This window comes from Oncorhynchus clarkii, chromosome 9, assembly GCF_045791955.1.
Source record: "Oncorhynchus clarkii lewisi isolate Uvic-CL-2024 chromosome 9, UVic_Ocla_1.0, whole genome shotgun sequence".
Lineage (NCBI taxonomy): Eukaryota > Metazoa > Chordata > Actinopteri > Salmoniformes > Salmonidae > Oncorhynchus > Oncorhynchus clarkii.
The window spans coordinates 79289930-79312811 of NC_092155.1; the positions used below are offsets into that span (position 1 = coordinate 79289930).

At 44.6% G+C, this 22882-nt stretch overlaps 1 protein-coding gene across 1 annotated transcript; it reads right to left on the minus strand.

The window, feature by feature from the left end:
- Nucleotides 1-134: 134 nt before the first annotated feature.
- LOC139417633 (protein FAM98A-like) lies at nt 135-21349 on the minus strand. The gene is made up of 3 exons (XM_071166840.1): nt 21263-21349; nt 5747-5883; nt 135-864 (listed from the first exon to the last, which is right to left on the minus strand). The coding sequence occupies exons 2-3, from the start codon at nt 5761-5763 to the stop codon at nt 135-137; spliced, it is 747 nt and encodes a 248-aa protein (XP_071022941.1). The 5' UTR covers nt 5764-5883; nt 21263-21349.
- Between the last annotated feature and the right edge of the window lie 1533 nt (nt 21350-22882).

Consider the following 22882-nt stretch of genomic DNA (forward strand, 5'->3'; position numbering starts at 1 on the left):
AAGGGCTGTGTCCAGGCACTCCGTGTTGCGTCGTGCATAAGAACAGCCCTTAGCCGTGGTATGTTGGCCATATACCACACCCCCTCGGGCCTTACTGCTTATGGTTTTGTATCCTAAACTATGAGCTGACTGGATCATCCCACCTTTCTCTTCCCTGGTCCTCCTCCCCTGAGGAACCTCTCCTCCCCTGGTCCTCCTCCTCTGGGGAACCTCTCCTCCTCCCCTGGTCCTCCTCCTCCGAGGAACCTCTCCTCCTTCCCTTGTCCTCCCCCCCTGAGGAACATGTCCTCCTCCCCTGGTCCTCCTCTCAGGGTGCTGTACTCCTCCTGTCCAGCAGGGGTGACACCTCCCCTTGCACCTCCTTCCATCCTCCCCCAGTCTCCCTCTCTCTCCCCCAGGTGAGAGGCATTGTTCTCAGGGTATCCCCTCTCTCCCCTTCCTCTTCTTCCTCCCCCTCTACCTCCTCCCCCCCTTCCTCTACCCTCTGAGTTGGGCCTGAAGCTCTGAAAGTCTCTCCTGGATGCCTCTCCCATTCTCTCCTCTCTCTGCAGCCTGGGCAGGGCTACCTCTGGCAGGGGTAAGACCAGGGATCGAGGGGCGCAGGGCGATGGGAACCCTTTACCGCTCCGACCACCCCTCTGACGGAACCCTGGCCGTTGGTCGTGGAAACGGGCTGGTGTCGTGAACTCCCGGACGCCCGCCGGTTGGTCGGCTTTGTCGCTGCGGCCGGCACCGGCTCTGAGGTCATATCCTGTCCCCAGCTCCGCCTCTTCCGATCCGTAGCCCCGGTAATCCATGTCTCGGTAGTCGTGGTCGGAGGAGCTGTTGTTGCCATAGCGACCCATGCGGTCTCCCCGACCCCCCCTTCAGTTAAAGGAGTGAGAGAAAGAGAAAGAAAGAGAAAGAGAGAGAGAGAAATAGAAAGAGAGAGAGAGAGAGAGAGAGAGAGAGAGAGAGAGAGAGAGAGAGAGAGAAATAGAAAGAGAGAGAGAGAGAGAGAGAGAGAGAGAGAGAGAGAGAGAGAGAGAGAGAGAAAATAGAAAGAGAGAGAGAGAGAGAGAGAAATAGAAAGAGAGAGAGAGAGAGAGAGAGAGAGAGAGAGAGAGAGAGAGAGAGAGAGAGAGGATTTATATAAAGTAAGAACAGTGTGATGTATAGCAACAAGGGCAAATGATGTCTGAGTGTTGGAGTGTTCCCCTGGCTATCTGTAAATGATGTCTGAGTGTTAGAGTGTTCCTCTGGCTATCTGTAAATGATGTCTGAGTGTTGGAGTGTTCCCCTGGCTATCTGTAAATTATGTCTGAGTGTTCCCCTGGCTATCTGTAATGATGTCTGAGTGTTGGAGTGTTCCCCTGGCTATCTGTAATGATGTCTGAGTGTTGGAGTGTTCCCCTGGCTATCTGTAAATGATGTCTGAGTGTTGGAGTGTTCCCCTGGCTATCTGTAAATGATGTCTGAGTGTTGGAGTGTACCCCTGGCTATCTGTAATGATGTCTGAGTGTTGGAGTGTTCCCCTGGCTATCTGTAATGATGTCTGAGTGTTGGAGTGTTCCCCTGGCTATCTGTAATGATGTCTGAGTGTTGGAGTGTTCCCCTGGCTATCTGTAAATGATGTCTGAGTGTTGGAGTGTTCCCCTGGCTATTTGTAATGATGTCTGAGTGTTGGAGTGTTCCCCTGGCTATCTGTAATGATGTCTGAGTGTTGGAGTGTTCCCCTGGCTATCTGTAATGATGTCTGAGTGTTGGAGTGTTCCCCTGGCTATCTGTAAATGATGTCTGAGTGTTGGAGTGTTCCCCTGGCTATCTGTAAATGATGTCTGAGTGTTGGAGTGTTCCCCTGGCTATATGTAATGATGTCTGAGTGTTTGAGTGTTTCCCTGGCTATCTGTAAATGATGTCTGAGTGTTGGAGTGTTCCCCTGGCTATCTGTAAATGATATCTGTAATGATATCTGAGTGTTGGAGTGTTCCCCTGGCTATCTGTAAATTATATCTGTAATGATATCTGAGTGTTGGAGTGTTCCCCTGGCTATCTGTAAATTATATCTGTAATGATATCTGAGTGTTGGAGTGTTCCCCTGTCTATCTGTAATGATGTCTGAGTGTTGGAGTGTTCCCCTGGCTATCTGTAAATTATATCTGTAATGATATCTGAGTGTTGGAGTGTTCCCCTGGCTATCTGTAATGATATCTGAGTGTTGGAGTGTTCCCCTGGCTATCTGTAAATTATATCTGTAATGATATCTGAGTGTTGGAGTGTTCCCCTGGCTATCTGTAATGATGTCTGAGTGTTGGAGTGTACCCCTGGCTATCTGTAATGATGTCTGTGTTGGAGTGTTCCCCTGGCTATCTGTAATGATGTCTGAGTGTTGGAGTGTTCCCCTGGCTATCTGTAAATTATATATGTAATGATATCTGAGTGTTGGAGTGTTCCCCTGGCTATCTGTAAATGATATCTGTAATGATATCTGAGTGTTGGAGTGTTCCCCTGGCTATCTGTAAATGATATCTGTAATGATATCTGAGTGTTGGAGTGTTCCCCTGGCTATCTGTAAATTATATATGTAATGATATCTGAGTGTTGGAGTGTTCTGGCTATCTGTAAATGATATCTGTAATGATATCTGAGTGTTGGAGTGTTCCCCTGTCTATCTGTAATGATGTCTGAGTGTTGGAGTGTTCCCCTGGCTATCTGTAAATGATATCTGTAATGATATCTGAGTGTTGGAGTGTTCCCCTGGCTAGCTGTAATGATATCTGAGTGTTGGAGTGTTCCCCTGTCTATCTGTAATGATGTCTGAGTGTTGGAGTGTTCCCCTGGCTATCTGTAAATTATATCTGTAATGATATCTGAGTGTTGGAGTGTTCCCCTGGCTATCTGTAATGATGTCTGAGTGTTGGAGTGTTCCCCTGGCTATCTGTAATGATGTCTGAGTGTTGGAGTGTTCCCCTGGCTATCTGTAAATGATATCTGTAATGATATCTGAGTGTTGGAGTGTTCCCCTGGCTAGCTGTAATGATATCTGAGTGTTGGAGTGTTCCCCTGTCTATCTGTAATGATGTCTGAGTGTTGGAGTGTTCCCCTGGCTATCTGTAAATGATATCTGTAATGATATCTGAGTGTTGGAGTGTTCCCCTGGCTATCTGTAATGATGTCTGAGTGTTGGAGTGTTCCCCTGGCTATCTGTAATGATGTCTGAGTGTTGGAGTGTTCCCCTGGCTATCTGTAATGATGTCTGAGTGTTGGAGTGTTCCCCTGGCTATCTGTAAATGATGTCTGAGTGTTGGAGTGTTCCCCTGGCTATCTGTAATGATGTCTGAGTGTTGGAGTGTTCCCCTGGCTATCTGTAATGATGTCGGAGTGTTGGAGTGTTCCCCTGGCTATCTGTAAATGATGTCTGAGTGTTGGAGTGTACCCCTGGCTATCTGTAATGATGTCTGAGTGTTGGAGTGTTCCCCTGGCTATCTGTAATGATGTCTGAGTGTTGGAGTGTTCCCCTGGCTATCTGTAATGATGTCTGAGTGTTGGAGTGTTCCCCTGGCTATCTGTAAATGATGTCTGAGTGTTGGAGTGTTCCCCTGGCTATTTGTAATGATGTCTGAGTGTTGGAGTGTTCCCCTGGCTATCTGTAATGATGTCTGAGTGTTGGAGTGTTCCCCTGGCTATCTGTAATGATGTCTGAGTGTTGGAGTGTTCCCCTGGCTATCTGTAAATGATGTCTGAGTGTTGGAGTGTTCCCCTGGCTATCTGTAAATGATGTCTGAGTGTTGGAGTGTTCCCCTGGCTATATGTAATGATGTCTGAGTGTTTGAGTGTTTCCCTGGCTATCTGTAAATGATGTCTGAGTGTTGGAGTGTTCCCCTGGCTATCTGTAAATGATATCTGTAATGATATCTGAGTGTTGGAGTGTTCCCCTGGCTATCTGTAAATTATATCTGTAATGATATCTGAGTGTTGGAGTGTTCCCCTGGCTATCTGTAAATTATATCTGTAATGATATCTGAGTGTTGGAGTGTTCCCCTGTCTATCTGTAATGATGTCTGAGTGTTGGAGTGTTCCCCTGGCTATCTGTAAATGATATCTGTAATGATATCTGAGTGTTGGAGTGTTCCCCTGGCTATCTGTAATGATATCTGAGTGTTGGAGTGTTCCCCTGGCTATCTGTAAATTATATCTGTAATGATATCTGAGTGTTGGAGTGTTCCCCTGGCTATCTGTAATGATGTCTGAGTGTTGGAGTGTACCCCTGGCTATCTGTAATGATGTCTGTGTTGGAGTGTTCCCCTGGCTATCTGTAATGATGTCTGAGTGTTGGAGTGTTCCCCTGGCTATCTGTAAATTATATATGTAATGATATCTGAGTGTTGGAGTGTTCCCCTGGCTATCTGTAAATGATATCTGTAATGATATCTGAGTGTTGGAGTGTTCCCCTGGCTATCTGTAAATGATATCTGTAATGATATCTGAGTGTTGGAGTGTTCCCCTGGCTATCTGTAAATTATATATGTAATGATATCTGAGTGTTGGAGTGTTCCCCTGGCTATCTGTAAATGATATCTGTAATGATATCTGAGTGTTGGAGTGTTCCCCTGTCTATCTGTAATGATGTCTGAGTGTTGGAGTGTTCCCCTGGCTATCTGTAAATGATATCTGTAATGATATCTGAGTGTTGGAGTGTTCCCCTGGCTAGCTGTAATGATATCTGAGTGTTGGAGTGTTCCCCTGTCTATCTGTAATGATGTCTGAGTGTTGGAGTGTTCCCCTGGCTATCTGTAAATGATATCTGTAATGATATCTGAGTGTTGGAGTGTTCCCCTGGCTATCTGTAATGATGTCTGAGTGTTGGAGTGTTCCCCTGGCTATCTGTAATGATGTCTGAGTGTTGGAGTGTTCCCCTGGCTATCTGTAATGATGTCTGAGTGTTGGAGTGTTCCCCTGGCTATCTGTAAATGATGTCTGAGTGTTGGAGTGTTCCCCTGGCTATCTGTAATGATGTCTGAGTGTTGGAGTGTTCCCCTGGCTATCTGTAATGATGTCGGAGTGTTTGAGTGTTCCCCTGGCTATCTGTAAATGATGTCTGAGTGTTGGAGTGTGCCCCTGTCTATCTGTAATGATATCTGAGTGTTGGAGTGTTCCCCTGGCTATCTGTAAATGATGTCTGAGTGTTGGAGTGTGTGCCGTCTGGTTTGCTTAATATAAGGAATTAGAATTTATTTATATTTATACTTTTGATACTTAAGTATATTTAAAACCAAATACTTTTAGATTTTTACTCAAGTAGTATTTTACTGGGTAACTTTCACTTTTACTTGAGTCATTTTCTATTAAGGTACTTATACTTTTACTCAAATATAACAATCGGGAACTTTTCCCACCACTGCTATTTAACAGTCTGGTGGCCTGGAGGTTGTTTTTCAACTCTAGAAGTTCAAACAAAGGATCCAGGTCAGGAAGTGGAATTTCTGCTCGATTTCTGGCGACTGACCGCCGATCTAATGTCCAAAAGTTATTTCCTGGCTGTAGGTAATAATACAGGGAATAATGTAAGAAAAACAAATACATAATAATAAAAATAAATAAATACTATAAAGTTGACTAGGAGCTAGAAAACAGGGCTGTCGGCGTCATCTTGTCCAACCATGACCTTCTACCCCTGTGATGCCGGGGGCATCAATAAGGCATGACGTTGTCAGGTATCCCGTCTATAGAAAAGGTACAGTAGAAGTGAAGACAGAAGTTTACTCACCTTCTGTCATAGTCCATACTGGTCCTCTGACTGTCTGTTCCTCTCTCTCTCTCTCTCGTCTCCTCTCTCTCCTCCTCCTCCTCCTCTCTAGTCCTCTCTCTCCTCCTCGTCTGTTACAGTCGCAGCATTTCTACACCCTGAAAGCACAACAGTCCCAATTGTACATTTGACTTCTGGTATTGGTAGGTGATCATTCTGCACAACGTAATGCTACAGGCCGTGAATGAGACCAATAGCAACCTGCAGAGGCTACAGCAGGCCGGCCTGCTACACTCGGAGAGAGACACTGCCAGTCCGTCTGTCGGCCGTGGGAACTAAATTACTAAAAGCTTGTTGAATAACGCATGGATCTAAATATAGACCTCTTAGACAGCAAGGGATAGTTATCAGACACTACAGGAGTAGTACAGGACACACACACACAGAGGTACAGTACACACACACACACACACACACACACACACACACACACACACACACAGAGGTACAGTACACACACACACACACACACACACACAGAGGTACAGTACGCACACACACACACACACACACAGGTACAGTAGACACACACACACACACACACATAGGTACAGTAGACACACACACACACACACAGAGGTACAGGAGACACACACACACACACGCACACACAGGTACAGTAGACACACACACACACACACACACACACACATAGGTACAGTAGACACACACACACACACAGAGGTACAGTACACACACACACACACACACACACACACACACACACACAGAGGTACAGTAGACACACACACACACACACACACACAGAGGTACAGTAGACACACACACACACACACACACAGGTACAGTAGACACAGGTACAGTAGACACACACACACACACACACACACACACACACACACAGAGGTACAGGAGACACACACACACACGCACACACACAGGTACAGTAGACACACACACACAGAGGTACAGAAGACACACACACACAGAGGTACAGTAGACACACACACACAGAGGTACAGTAGACACACACACACACAGAGGTACAGTAGACACACACACACAGAGGTACAGTAGACACACACAGAGGTCCAGAAGACACACACACACAGAGGTACAGTAGACACACACACACACACAGAGGTACAGAAGACACACACACACAGAGGTACAGTAGACACACACACACACACAGAGGTACAGTAGACACACACACACACACACACAGAGGTACAGTAGACACACACACACACACACACAGAGGTACAGTAGACACACACACACACAGAGGTACAGTAGACACACACAGAGGTACAGTAAACACACACAGAGGTACAGTAGACACACACAGAGGTACAGTAGACACACACAGAGGTACAGGAGACACACACACACAGAGGTACAGAAGACACACACACACACAGAGGTACAGGAGACACACACACACACACACAGAGGTACAGAAGACACACACACACAGAGGTACAGTAGACACACACACACACACACACACACACACACACACACACACACACACACACACACACACACACACACACACACACACACACACACACACACACACACAGAGGTACAGTAGACACACACGCAGGTAAACGGGCTAAGAGGTACACTAGAAAGACACAGAGAGACAGACGATAGCTAGGTTGGCTATCTACCTGCCGCTGGCTGCCAGAACATTGCTATGCAGTCGGTTGGTTCACTGCAGTGTCCTGTTGAAACAGACACTTAGAGTACTGTCCAGTTATATGGTCAATCCCTCGTCCTATCACACTTAGAGTACTGTCCAGTTATATAGTCAATCCCTCGTCCTATCACACTTAGAGTACTGTCCAGTTATATGGTCAATCCCTGGTCCTATCACACTTAGAGTACTGTCCAGTTATATGGTCAATCCCTGGTCCTATCACACTTAGAGTACTGTCCAGTTATATAGTCAATCCCTCGTCCTATCACACTTAGAGTACTGTCCAGTTATATGGTCAATCCCTGGTCTTATCACACTTAGAGTACTGTCCAGTTATATAGTCAATCCCTGGTCCTATAACACTTAGAGTACTGTCTGGTTATATGGTCAATCCCTGGTTCTATCACACTTAGAGTACTGTCCAGTAACATGGTCAATCCCTGGTCCTATCACACTTAGAGTACTGTCCAGTTATATGGTCAATCCCTGGTCCTATCACACTTAGAGTACTGTCCCTGGTCCTATCACACTTAGAGTACTGTCCAGTTATATGGTCAATCCCTGGTCCTATCACACTTAGAGTACTGTCCAGTTATATGGTCAATCCCTGGTCCTATCACACTTAGAGTACTGTCCAGTTACATGGTCAATCCCTGGTCCTATCACACTTAGAGTACTGTCCAGTTATATGGTCAATCCCTGGTCCCATCACACTTAGAGTACTGTCCATCCTGGTAGATTATCTCTTCATTGCTCAAAACAGGGCTGGTAGATTATCTCTTCATTGCTCAAAACAGGGCTGGTAGATTATCTCTTCTCTGCTCAATACAGGGCTGGTAGATTATCTCTTCATTGCTCAAAACAGGGCTGGTAGATTATCTCTTCTCTGCTCAAAACAGGGCTGGTAGATTATCTCTTCTCTGCTCAAAACAGGGCTGGTAGATTATCTCTTCATTGCTCAAAACAGGGCTGATAGATGATCTCTTCTCTGCTCAAAACAGGGCTGGTAGATGATCTCTTCTCTTCTCAAAACAGGGCTGGTAGATTATCTCTTCTCTGCTCAAAACAGGGCTGGTAGATTATCTCTTCTCTGCTCAAAACAGGGCTGGTAGGTTATCTCTTCATTGCTTAAAACAGGGCTGGTAGATTATCTCTTCTCTGCTCAAAACAGGGCTGGTAGATTATCTCTTCTCTGCTCAAAACAGGGCTGGTAGATTATCTCTTCATTGCTCAAAACAGGGCTGGTAGATTATCTCTTCTCTGCTCAAAACAGGGCTGGTAGATTATCTCTTCTCTGCTCAAAACAGGGCTGGTAGATTATCTCTTCATTGCTCAAACAGGGCTGATAGATTATCTCTTCTCTGCTCAAAACAGGGCTGGTAGATGATCTCTTCTCTGCTCAAAACAGGGCTGGTAGATTATCTCTTCTCTGCTCAAAACAGGGCTGGTAGATTATCTCTTCTCTGCTCAAAACAGGGCTGGTAGATTATCTCTTCATTGCTAAAAACAGGGCTGGTAGATTATCTCTTCTCTGCTCAAAACAGGGCTGGTAGATTATCTCTTCATTGCTAAAAACAGGGCTGGTAGATTATCTCTTCTCTGCTCAAAACAGGGCTGGTAGATTATCTCTTCTCTGCTCAAAACAGGGCTGGTAGGTTATCTCTTCTTTGCTTAAAACAGGGCTGGTAGATTATCTCTTCATTGCTCTAAACAGGGCTGGTAGATTATCTCTTCATTGCTCTATCCGTATGAATATGATCCAAACGCATCAGGATCTCTCATGGCTTCACGTTGAAAACAAATTACTATCCAGTCTTATGATTTTCTTTAGGAATGTTATATTTTTCAACAACAAAAAACAGTATTTTTCAGGCCAGTTAGTCCATATTTGGTATTTTATGAGGATCCCCATTAGCTGTTGCAAAAGCAGCAGCTACTCTTCCTGGGGTCCACACAGAACACAGAACACGGAACACGGAACACAGAACACAGAACACAGAACACAGAACATGAATCATGACATAACACAGAACATTAATAGACAAGAACAACTCAAGGACAGCACTACATATATTTTTAAAACGGCATACTTGGCCTACATATCAATGCATACAGGCACATTATCTAGGTCAAATAGGGGAGAGGCGTTGTCCCGTGAGGTGTTGCTTTATCTGTTTTTTGAAACCAGGTTTGCTGTTTGTTTGAACAATATGAGATGGAAGGAAGTTCCATGCAATAAGGGCCCTATATAATACTGTACGCTTTCTTGAATGTGTTCTGGATTTGGGGACTGTGAAAAGACCCCTGGTGGCATGTCTGGTGGGGTAAGTGTGTGTGTCAGAGCTGTGTGTAAGTTGACTATGCAAACAATTTGGGATTTTCAACACATCAACACATCAACACATGGATGTTTCTTATAAAAAGAAGAAGTGATGAAGTCAGTCTCTCCTCAACTATTAGCCAAGAGAGACTGGCAGCATAGTAATAATATTAGTCCTCTGATTACAATGAAGAGAAAGAGGTGTCGCTCTGTTCTGCACCAGCTGCAGCTTAACTAGGTCTTTCCTTGCAGCACTGGACCATATGACTGGACAATAATCAAGATTAGACAAAACTAGAGCCTGCAGAACTTGCTTTTTGGAGTGTGGCGTCAAAAAAAGAAGAGCATCTCTTTATTACAGACAGACCTCTCCCCATCTCTTTATTACAGACAGACCTCTCCCCATCTCTTTATTACAGACAGACCTCTCCCCATCTCTATATTACAGGCAGACCTCTCCCCATCTCTAAAATACAGACAGACCTCTCCCCATCTCTATATTACAGACAGACCTCTCCCCATCTCTTTATTACAGACAGACCTCTCCCCATCTCTTTATTACAGACAGACCTCTCCCAGACAGACCTCTCCCCATCTCTTTATTACAGACAGACCTCTCCTCATCTCTTTATTACAGACAGACCTCTCCCCATCTCTTTATTACAGACAGACCTCTCCCCATCTCTATATTACAGACAGACCTCTCCCCATCTCTATATTACAGACAGACCTCTCTCCATCTCTTTATTACAGACCTCTCACCATCTCTAAAATACAGACAGACCTCTCCCCATCTCTTTATTACAGACCTCTCCCCATCTCTAAAATACAGACAGACCTCTCCCCATCTCTAAAATACAGACAGACCTCTCCCCATCTCTAAAATACAGACAGACCTCTCCCCATCTCTTTATTACAGACAGACCTCTCCCCATCTCTTTATTACAGACAGACCTCTCCCCATCTCTTTATTACAGACAGACCTCTCCCCATCTCTTTATTACAGACAGACCTCTCCCCATCTCTTTATTATGGCTAGACCTCTCCCCATCTCTATATTACAGACAGACCTCTCCCCATCTCTTTATTACAGACAAACCTCTCCCCATCTCTATATTACAGACAGACCTCTCCCCATCTCTTTATTACAGACAGACCTCTCCCCATCTCTTTATTACAGACAGACCTCTCCCCCTCTCTTTATTACAGACAGACCTCTCCCCATCTCTTTATTACAGACAGACCTCTCCCCATCTCTTTATTAGGGACAGACCTCTCCCCATCTCTATATTACAGACAGACCTCTCCCCATCTCTTTATTACAGACAGACCTCTCCCCATCTCTTTATTAGGGACAGACCTCTCCCCATCTCTATATTACAGACAGACCTCTCCCCATCTCTTTATTACAGACAGACCTCTCCCCATCTCTATATTACAGACAGACCTCTCCCCATCTCTATATTACAGACAGACCTCTCCCCATCTTTACAACCATTGAATCTATATGTTTTGACCTTGACAGTTTACAATCTAAGGTAACGCCAAGTAATTTAGTCTCCTCAACTTGTTCAGCAGCAACACCAATGTGACACCATTCATTACCAGATTCAGGGGAGGTCTAGAACTTAAGGAATGATTTGTACCAAATAAAATGCTCTTAGTTTTAGAGATGTTCAGGACCAGTTTATTACTGGCCACCCATTCTAAAACAGACTGCAACTCTTTGTTAAGGGTTTCAGTGACTTCATTAGCTGTGGTTGCTGATGCGTATATGGTTGAATCATCAGCATACATGGACACACATGCTTTGTTTAATGCCAGTGGCAGGTCATTGGTAAAAAAAACACGCATAACCACCAAACCAGACAGGCAAATTCAGGGCAGTTAAGACAACCCAAGCCAAGGACAAATGGCCTTAAATACACAGTTTTATATCGAGCCATAGTTGAATGGAACTCTTGACCAATCCACCTTCAAGAAAAAACATCTAATGTGATATACCATATGACTGGACAGGAAATAGAAATAACATCTAATGCGATAGACCATATGACTGGACAGGAAATAGAAATAACATCTAATGCGATCGACCATATGACTGGACAGGAAATAGAAATAACATCAGAGAGAGATAAACACCTCTCTGGGAAGAAGAAGGGCAGGGGTGCATGCTTTATGATTAACGACTCATGGTGTAATCATAACAACATACAGGAACTCAAGTCCTTCTGCTGACCCAATCTAGAATTCCTTACAATCAAGGGCCTGCCATTTTATCTACCAAGAGAATTCTCGTCAGTTACAGTCACAGCTGTATAGATTCCACCTCAAGCAGACACCAAGACGGCCATCAAGGAACTTCACTGGACTACATGCAAACTGGAAACCATACATCCTGAGGCTGCATTTATTGTAGCTGGGGATTTTACCAAAACAAATTTGAGAACAAGTCTACCTAAATTCTTTCCAGCATATTAATTGCGCTACACGCATGCACAATACCCTCGACCACTGCTACTCTTCCCGCGCCCTCCTAGCGCAAATCCGACCACGATGCCATCTTGCTCCTTCCGTCTTACAGGCAGAAACTAAAACTGGATGTACCAGTGACGAGAACCATTCCACGCTTTTCCGACCAACCGGAAGCAACGCTTCAAGATTGTTTTGATCACGCCGACTGGAATATGTTCCGGTCAGCCTTATTTCACTTATAATTCACTGTATCACAATTCCAGTGGGTCAGAAGTTTACATACACTATGTTGACTGTGCCTTTAAACAGCTTGGAACATTCCAGAAAATGATGTCATGGTTTTAGAAGCTTCCAACATTTAGAAGCTTCTAATTGACATCATTTGGAGGTGTACCTGTGGATGTATTTCAAGGCCTACCTTCAAACTCAGTGCCTCTTTGCTTGACATCATGGGAAAATCAAAAGAAATCAGACAAGACCTCAAAAAAACAATTGTAGACCTCCACAAGTCTGGTTCATCCTTGGGAGCAATTTCCAAACGCCTGAAGGTACCACATTCATCTGTACAAACAATAGTACGCAAGTATAAACACCATGGGACCACGCAGCCGTCATACAGCTTAGGGAGTGGAGACGCGTTCTGTCTCCTAGAGATGAACGTACTTTGATGCGAAAAGTGCAAATCAATCCCAGAACAACAGCAAAGGACCTTGTGAAGATGTTGCAGGCAACTGCACATGCGGACAAAGATCATACTTTTTGGAGAAATGTCCTCTGGTCTGATGAAACAAAAATAGAACTGTTTGGCCTTAATAACCATCGTTATGTTTGGAGGAAAAAGGGGGAGGCTTGCAAGCCGAAGAACACCATCCCAACCGTGAAGCACGGGGGTAGCAGCATCGTGTTGTGGGGGTGCTTTGCTGCAGGAGGGACTGGTGCACTTCACAAAATAGATGGCATCATGAGGCAAGAAAATTATGTGGATATATTGAAGCAACATCTCAAGACATTAGTCAGGAAGTTAAAGCTTGGATGCAAATGGGTCTTCCAAATGGACAATGACCCCAAGCATACTTCCAAAGTTGTGGCAAAATGGCTTAATGACAACAAAGTCAAGGTATTGGAGTGGCTATCACAAAGCCCTGACTTCAATCCTGTAGAAAATTTGTCGGCAGAACTGAAAAAGCGTGGGCTAGCAAGAAGGCCTACAAACCTGACTCAGTTACACCAGCTCTGTCAGGAGGAATGGGCCAAAATTTACCCAACTTATTGTGGGAAGCTTGTGGAAGGCTAACCAAAACGTTTGACCCAAGTTGAACAATGTAAAGGCAATGCTACCAAATACTAATTCAGTGTATGTAAATGCATATTTTTTTATCCTTAGGTAGTGGAATAACCTTTGACTCTTTCCAGACTTCTGGGCACACCCCATACATCAAGCACTTTTTAAAAATAGGAGAGATTGGGGCTGATATTTGGTTAGCTGTAACTCTAAGCAATTTGGCATCTAGGTTATCTGTACCAGGTGACAACAGCATCCTTTCTACCTCTTCCTTTTCAACTTGATGAAATTCAAACCTGCCTTGCCTCTCCTTCATGATACAATCTTTTATAGGGGTATATGACATGGAATCATAGCATTCCTCAACTTGTCCACTTTGCCTTAAAAAAATATTCATTAAAGTAGTTTGCGATGTCGTCTGATTTAGTAATAAATATACCCTCTGATTCGACAAAAGAGGCTGACACGTTTGAATTCCTACCCATAATAGTGTTCAACGTTCTCCACAGTTTTTTTCCCATCATCCTTCACTTCATCAATGTTGTGCTGATAGAATCCCTCCTTCTTTCCTTTGTTTAGTTTGGTCACAAGATGTATTAATTTACAATAACTTTGCCAATCAAACAAAAAGTGCCAGATTTATCTGCTACTTTTTTTGGCATCATGACATTTCTCAGCTCATCATCAATCCGTTTGACCTCACAGTGCATTTTCTTAAAGGGGCGTGTTTATCAGCTATACTCATAAATAACTTCTTAAAGGGGCGTGTTTATCAGCGAAACTCATAAATAACTTCTTAAAGGGGCGTGTTTATCAGCGAAACTCATAAATAACTTCTTAAAGGGGCGTGTTTATCAGCGAAACTCATAAATAACTTCTTAAAGGGGCGTGTTTATCAGCGAAACTCATAAATAACTTCTTAAAGGGGCGTGTTTATCAGCTATACTCATAAATAACTTCATAAACAAACTTAGTGCCATTTCAGGATCATCCTCACCACACACTTCTAACTTTCTTAATATCATCCACAAATGAGTCCTGATTGAACCCTCTATAGGACCTGTGGTAGATTACCTTAGGGCCTCTGGTATTTTAGTGTTCCTAGTGAGTGAGTCCTGATTGAACCCTCTATAGGACCTGTGGTAGATGACCTTAGGGCCTCTGGTATTTTAGTGTTCCTAGTGAGTGAGTCCTGATTGAACCCTCTGTAGGACCTGTGGTAGATTACCTTAGAGCCAGGTATTGTAGTGTTCCTAGTGAGTGAGTCCTGATTGAACCCTCTGTAGGACCTGTGGTAGATGACCTTAGGGCCAGCCTCTGGTATTGTAGTTTTCCTAGTGAGTGAGTCCTGATTGAACCCTCTATAGGACCTGTGGTAGATGACCTTAGGGCCAGGTATTGTAGTGTTCCTAGTGAGTGAGTCCTGATTGAACCCTCTATAGGACCTGTGGTAGATTACCTTAGGGCCTCTGGTATTTTAGTGTTCCTAGTGAGTGAGTCCTAATTGAACCCTCTATAGGACCTGTGGTAGATTACCTTAGGGCCAGGTATTGTAGTGTTCCTAGTGAGTGAGTCCTGATTGAACCCTCTATAGGACCTGTGGTAGATGACCTTAGGGCCAGGTATTGTAGTGTTCCTAGTGAGTGAGTCCTGATTGAACCCTCTATAGGACCTGTGGTAGATTACCTTAGGGCCAGGTATTGTAGTGTTCCTAGTGAGTGAGTCCTGATTGAACCCTCTATAGGACCTGTGGTAGATTACCTTAGGGCCAGGTATTGTAGTTTTCCTAGTGAGTGAGTCCTGATTGAACCCTCTATAGGACCTGTGGTAGATTACCTTAGGGCCAGGTATTGTAGTTTTCCTAGTGAGTGAGTCCTGATTGAACCCTCTATAGGACCTGTGGTAGATTACCTTAGGGCCAGGTATTGTAGTGTTCCTAGTGAGTGAGTCCTGATTGAACCCTCTATAGGACCTGTGGTAGATTACCTTAGGGCCTCTGGTATTTTAGTGTTCCTAGTGAGTGAGTCCTGATTGAACCCTCTATAGGACCTGTGGTAGATTACCTTAGGGCCAGGTATTGTAGTGTTCCTAGTGAGTGAGTCCTGATTGAACCCTCTATAGGACCTGTGGTAGATTACCTTAGGGCCAGGTATTGTAGTGTTCCTAGTGAGTGAGTCCTGATTGAACCCTCTATAGGACCTGTGGTAGATTACCTTAGGGCCAGGTATTGTAGTTTTCCTAGTGAGTGAGTCCTGATTGAACCCTCTATAGGACCTGTGGTAGATTACCTTAGGACCTCTGGTATTTTAGTGTTCCTAGTGAGTTCAACCAGGTTATCATCATTGTAACCTAGTGCCACTGATACAGCTTGTGATCGATACCAAGTTGATGTGTCACGTTCGTTGCATGAATCTGACCAAGGCGCAGCGTGGTACGCGTACATTCTTTACTTATAAGAATGAACTCTGAACAAACTAACCAAAATAACAAAACGACACGTGACGCTATACAAATGAGAGCTGACAGGCAACGACACATAGACAAGAACCCACAACAGAATGTGGGAAACATGGCTGCCTAAATATGATCCCCAATCAGAGACAACGATAAACAGCTAACTCTGATTGGGAAGCATATCAGGCCACCATAAACATACAAATACCTAGACCTACAAAACCCTAGACATGCAACAAAAAAAACTAGACAATACAAAATTAGCGTATCCACCCAAGTCACACCCTGACCTAACCAAAATATAAAGAAAACAGAGATATCTCAGGTCGGGGCGTGACGATGTAATACCAGACCTATTAGTAAACGATCTGGTCAGGTTATATACAGTCGTGGCCAAAAGTTTTGAGAATGACACGAATATTAATTTCCATAAAGTTTGCTGCTTCAGTGTCTTTAGATATTTTTTGTCAGATGTTACTATGGAATACTGAAGTATAATTACAAGCATTTCATAAGTGTCAAAAGCTTTTATTGACAATTACATGAAGTTGATGCAAAGAGTCAATAATTGCAGTGTTGACCCTTCTTTTTCAAGACCTCTGCAATCCGCCCTGGCATGCTGTTAATTAACTTCTGGGCCACATCCTGACTGATGGCAGCCCATTCTTGCACAATCAATGCTTGGAGTTTGTCAGAATTCGTGGGTTTTTGTGTGGCCACCCCCCTCTTGAGGATTGACCACAAATTATCAATGGGATTAAGGTCTGGGGAGTTTCCTGGCCATGGACCCAAAATATAGATGTTTTGTTCCCCGAGCCACTTAGTTATCCTTTTTGCCTTATGGCAAGGTGTTCCATCATGCTGGAAAAGGCATTGTTCGTCACCAAACTGTTCCTGGATGGTTGGGAGAAGTTGCTCTCGGGGGATGTGTTGGTACCATTCTTTATTCATGGCTGTGTTCTTTGGCAAATTGTGAGTGAGCCCCCTCCCTTGGCTGAGAAGCAACCCCACACATGAATGGTCTCAGGATGCTTTACTGTTGGCATGACACAGGGCTGAGGATAAGCTTTTTTCCGGATGCCCCAAACAATGGGAAAGGGGATTCATCAGCGAAAATGACTTTACCCCAGTCCTCAGCAGTCCAATCACTGTACCATTTGCAGAATATCAGTCTGTCCCTGATGTTTTTCCTGGAGAGAAGTGGATTCTTTGCTGCCCTTCTTGACACCAGGCCATCCTCCAAAAGTCTTCGCCTCACTGTGTGTGCAGATGCACTCACACCTGCCTGCTGTCATTCCTGAGCAAGCTCTGTACTGGTGGTGCCCCGATCCCGCAGCTGAATCAACTATAGGAGATGGTCCTGACGCTTGCTGGACTTTCTTGGGCGCCCTGAAACCTTTTTCACAACAACTGAACCGCTCTCCTTGAAGTTCTTGATGATCCGATAAATGGTTGATTTAGGTGCAATCTTACTGGCAGCAATATCCTTGCCTGTGAAGCCCTTTTTGTGCAAAGCAATGATGACGGCACGTGTTTCCTTGCAGGTAACCATGGTTGACTGAGGAAGAACAATGATTCCAAGCACCACCCTCCTTCCAGTCTGTTATTCGAACTCAATCAGCATGACAGAGTGATCTCCAGCCTTGTCCTCGTCAACACTCACACCTGTGTTAACGAGAGAATCACTGACATTATGTCAGCTGGTCCTTTTGTGGCAGGGCTGAAATGCAGTGGAAATGTTTTTGGGGGATTCAGTTCATTTGCATGGCAAAGAGGGACTTTGCAATTAATCTGATCACTCTTCATAACATTCTGGAGTGTATGCAAATTACCATCATACAAAATGAGGCTGCAGACTTTGTGAAAATTAAGATTTGTGTCATTCTCAAAACTTTTGGCCACGACTGTACATTGGCAACAGAAATATGTTTCAGTTGGTGTTAAATCTATATTCATATCTCCCCAAAAAATATATTTTCTTATTTTCATCAGATACCTTTTCCAACATTTAGCAAATTCCATCAAGATATTTGAAATCAGCACTAGGTGGCCTATAGCAGCTGTACCCATAGAGCCTATAGCAGCAACCAACTAGTATAGGTTTCCCACGTGGTAGATACACCTGTACCCATAGAGCCTATAGCAGCTGTACCCATAGAGCCTATAGCAGCTGTACCCATAGAGCCTATAGCAGCTGTACCCATAGAGCCTATAGCAGCTGTACCCATAGAGCCTATAGCAGCTGTACCCACAGTATCTCTAATCCAGTCAACATTAAGTCCTGACGATGTTATTTAGCTGGAGTATGATCCTGGATGTAAACTGCAACTCCAACCCCCAGATCTATTTCTGTCCCTCCTGAACATATTGTATCCATGTATAGAGATCTCAGCTTCCTCAATAGAAGAGCCCAAGTGAGTCTCTGATATTGCCAATAATTTAATATTGTTTGACTGCACAAGACAGCATATTTAATTAATTTTGTGCCTTAAACTATATATATGCCAGTGACAAATTAACAGACCTTTCTTTAGTATATTTACAGTGTTTATTGGTCCAAACATGAATCAGCAGATACTCAGGTAGTGTGTGTGTGTGTGTGTGTGTGTGTGTGTGTGTGTAATTACTTGTCTGTCGCTCCTCCTAACTCCTTGGGAGGGAGGGTGAACAATCAGTTTGTCGTACCTCAGATATGCTATGTCACCTCGTTCTCCTGCAGCCTTCATATCTGATAATGTCACCTCGTTCTCCTGCAGCCTTCATATCTGATAATGTCACCTCGTTGTCTTGCAGCCTTCATATCTGATAATGTCATCTCGTTCTCCTGCAGCCTTCATATTTGATAATGTCACCTCGTTGTCTTGCAGCCTTCATATCTGATAATGTCATCTCGTTCTCCTGCAGCCTTCATATCTGATAATGTCACCTCGTTCTCCTGCAGCCTTCATATCTGATAATGTCACCTCGTTCTCCTGCAGCCTTCATATCTGATAATGTCATCTCGTTCTCCTGCAGCCTTCATATCTGATAATGTCACCTCGTTGTCTTGCAGCCTTCATATCTGATAATGTCATCTCGTTCTCCTGCAGCCTTCATATCTGATAATGTCACCTCGTTCTCCTGCAGCCTTCATATCTGATAATGTCACCTCGTTGTCTTGCAGCCTTCATATCTGATAATGTCACCTCGTTGTCCTGCAGCCTTCATATCTGATAATGTCACCTCGTTCTCCTGCAGCCTTCATATCTGATAATGTCACCTCGTTCTCCTGCAGCCTTCATATCTGATAATGTCACCTCGTTCTCCTGCAGCCTTCATATCTGATAATGTCACCTCGTTCTCCTGCAGCCTTCATATCTGATAATGTCACCTCGTTCTCCTGCAGCCTTCATCTCTGATAATGTCACCTCGTTCTCTTGCGGCCTTCATATCTGATAATGTCACCTCGTTCTCCTGCAGCCTTCATATCTGATAATGTCACCTCGTTCTCTTGCGGCCTTCATATCTGATAATGTCACCTCGTTCTCCTGCAGCCTTTATATCTGATAATGTCACCTCGTTCTCCTGCAGCCTTTGGGGGGGGGGGGGGGGGGGGGCGGTCATGCAGGAACCAATGAGGTTGCTGGGGGGGGGGGGGGTTCATGCAGAAACCAATGAGGTTGATGGTGGTGGGGGGGGCGTTCATGCAGGAACCAATGAGGTTGCTGGTGGGGGGGGGGGGGGGGCGGTCATGCAGGAACCAATGAGGTTGCTGGGGGGGGGCATTCATACAGGAACCAATGGGGTTGCTGGGGGGGGGGGGGGGGGCGTTCATGCAGGAACCAATGAGGTTGCTGGTGGGGGGGGGGGGGGGGCGTTCATGCAGGACCCAATGAGGTTGCTGGGGGGGGGGGCGTTCATGCAGGACCCAATGAGGTTGCTGGGGGGGTGGTGTTCATGCAGGAACCAATGGGGTTGCTGGTGGGGGGGGCATTCATACAGGAACCAATGGGGTTGCTGGGGGGGGGGGGGGCATTCATACAGGAACCAATGAGGTTGCTGGGGGGGGGGGGGGTTCATGCAGGACCCAATGAGGTTGGGGGGGGGGGGCGTTCATGCAGGAACCAATGAGGTTGCTGGGGGGGGGGGGCGTTCATGCAGGAACCAATGAGGTAGCTGGGGGGGGGGGGGGGGGGGCGTTCATGCAGGAACCAATGAGGTTGCTGGGGGGGTGGTGTTCATGCAGGAACCAATGGGGTTGCTGGTGGGGCGTTCATGCAGGACCCAATGAGGTTGCTGGGGGGGGGGGGCGTTCATGCAGGACCCAATGAGGTTGGGGGGGGGGGGGCGTTCATGCAGGAACCAATGAGGCTGCTGGGGGGGGGGGGCGTTCATGCAGGAACCAATGGGGTAGCTGGGGGGGGGGGGGGGCGTTCATGCAGGAACCAATGAGGTTGCTGGGGGGGTGGTGTTCATGCAGGAACCAATGGGGTTGCTGGTGGGGGGGTGGGGGGGCGTTCATGCAGGAACCAATGAGGTTGCTGGGAGGAGGTGGGGGGTTCATGCAGAAACCAATGAGGTTGCTGGGAGGAGGGGGGGGTTCATGCAGGAACCAATGAGGTTGCTGGGGGAGGGCATTCCGTGCAGATGCAGGAATGCTCTGAATTGCAAGCTGCAGTTGCACACTATTGACAAAAGGGGGGCGCTAAGGTTTGACAGAGATTTTCATTTTTTTTCATGGATTTTATGAAAATCTCTAATGTAAAAGCCTACAAAGTTGCCTGCCATTATGTCAGCTTGTGACATGCGAGGTCAAACACATTTTTACCTGACCAAATTATTATATGGCCTGCAAAAAAAAAAATGTGCAAACGGGTCTTTCTGTTTTTGTCTGTCATAATATTTGACAGCTCCACTGAGAGACGGGCAGTGAATCGACCAGCCGGCACCGATGTAAATAAAGGACGTCATTGTACCCACTGACCCTCGATGACCGACAGTCGGACACACGAAACCAGCACAGACTGACAGGGACACCGCGAACTGCCTGCATGCACTGATGCACAGAATAATCATTTGTAATTGCAGATACATATCCCGGATCGCTTGCAAACATAACACAGAGAATATAACCGAAAAAGTCATATTTAGTTAGTGCCAGCTGATAGTGATGTTGGTGAAGGTGGTTAGCCAATGTAAACACGATTAGCTTTGGGACCAGCCTCAATGAACAGTTTAGACAGCATATGGACGATTGCAATAAAACACTCGTTATTGTGCAAATCATAAATATCTTACCTTCCTCACGTTCAAGTTAAGTTTTCTGGTGTAATGTGTTCCCTAGCTACTGAGTGAAGGAGGGTGTGTTAGTTCAGCTCCAAAAATTATATTTGCAAAATGGCTTCATTTTGTGTAGTTGGGCGGTGCATGACAGTTGTTTCGACAATATGATTGGTGTATACAACGCACACACTCTTTCTCCGGGAATATGATTGGACGACAGTTAATCATTAAAGTTAATTTACGCAGGACAGGACATCCATACGAATGGGATTTTTTTTAATTTTTTAAGTATTGTAAAACTGTTACGTTATTCTTCTTTCTCTTTCGATGTCGGGTACTACAACACGTTACTATTACACTGTTATCGCAGGTACTACAACACGTTACTATTACACTGTTATCGCAGGTACTACAACACGTTACTATTACACTGTTATCGCAGGTACTACAACACGTTACCATTACACTGTTATTACATGTTTTGACACTGTACTTTGTATTAGAATACCAAATATGACATATTAAAATGTTTTACAATATATGGTATTAACATCCCTACTAGCCAATCCAATCAGTAGGGATCTTTAAACTGGTGTGAATATACCACGACATGATAGGACCGGTAACCGATAACCATTGTCTGTAAACATTCCTCTGTATTGAAAACATGCAGACAACACAACTCGCATTCAAGACAGATAAATAAAATACAAATCAAGCCTGAATACCCTAAAAATACCTTTATTTTGAAAAGCCTTAAGAAAAAAAATACTAAGATGTCATATTGTACAATAAAAATAACAGATCACCCCCCCTCAACATTTCAGACAGCCAGGTAAAAACAGAGTACAATACTGAAGTTTATTTTTCTCAGGCATAATTTACTTTTAGTAGCAGATGTTAAAATCACGTTTTTAGCTATGCAAAAGTAGTGAAAGCAGAGGACAGAACAGTAACGATACAGTATTAAAGGAAACATAATAGTGATCCATGTTCCTTCGGCAATTGAGCAAATTTCAGGTCTTTTGAGCACAAACTTGAACATTGTGAAAATTCTGTGCAACTTCTGGCGCGCGTTTACTGTGAACACTGAGGCTGTACAGTTTTACTGTGAACACTGAGGCTGTACAGTTTTACTGTGAACACTGAGGCTGTACCAGCTTTAAGTTACAGTTTTACTGTGAACACCGAGGCTGTAGCTGCTTTAAGTTACAGTTTTCCTGTGAACACTGAGGCTCTACCTGCTTTAAGTTACAGTTTTACTGTGAACACTGAGGCTATACCTGCTTTAAGTTACAGTTTTACTGTGAACACCGAGGCTCTACCTGCTTTAAGTTACAGTTTTACTGTGAACACTGAGGCTGTACCTGCTTTCAGTTACAGTTTTACAGTTTTACTGTGAACACCGAGGCTCTACCTGCTTTAAGTTACAGTTTTACTGTGAACACTGAGGCTGTACCTGCTTTAAGTTACAGTTTTACTGTGAACACTGAGGCTGTACCCACTTTAAGTTAGTTTTAACAGTGGTCAAGTAGGCTGCTCTGGCTATTTCATCATAATGTAGGCCTACCAGAGTAGCCTACCATCAAAAACAATGGAGAAAATGCATCCCATAGCATTTTACCATGGAAATAG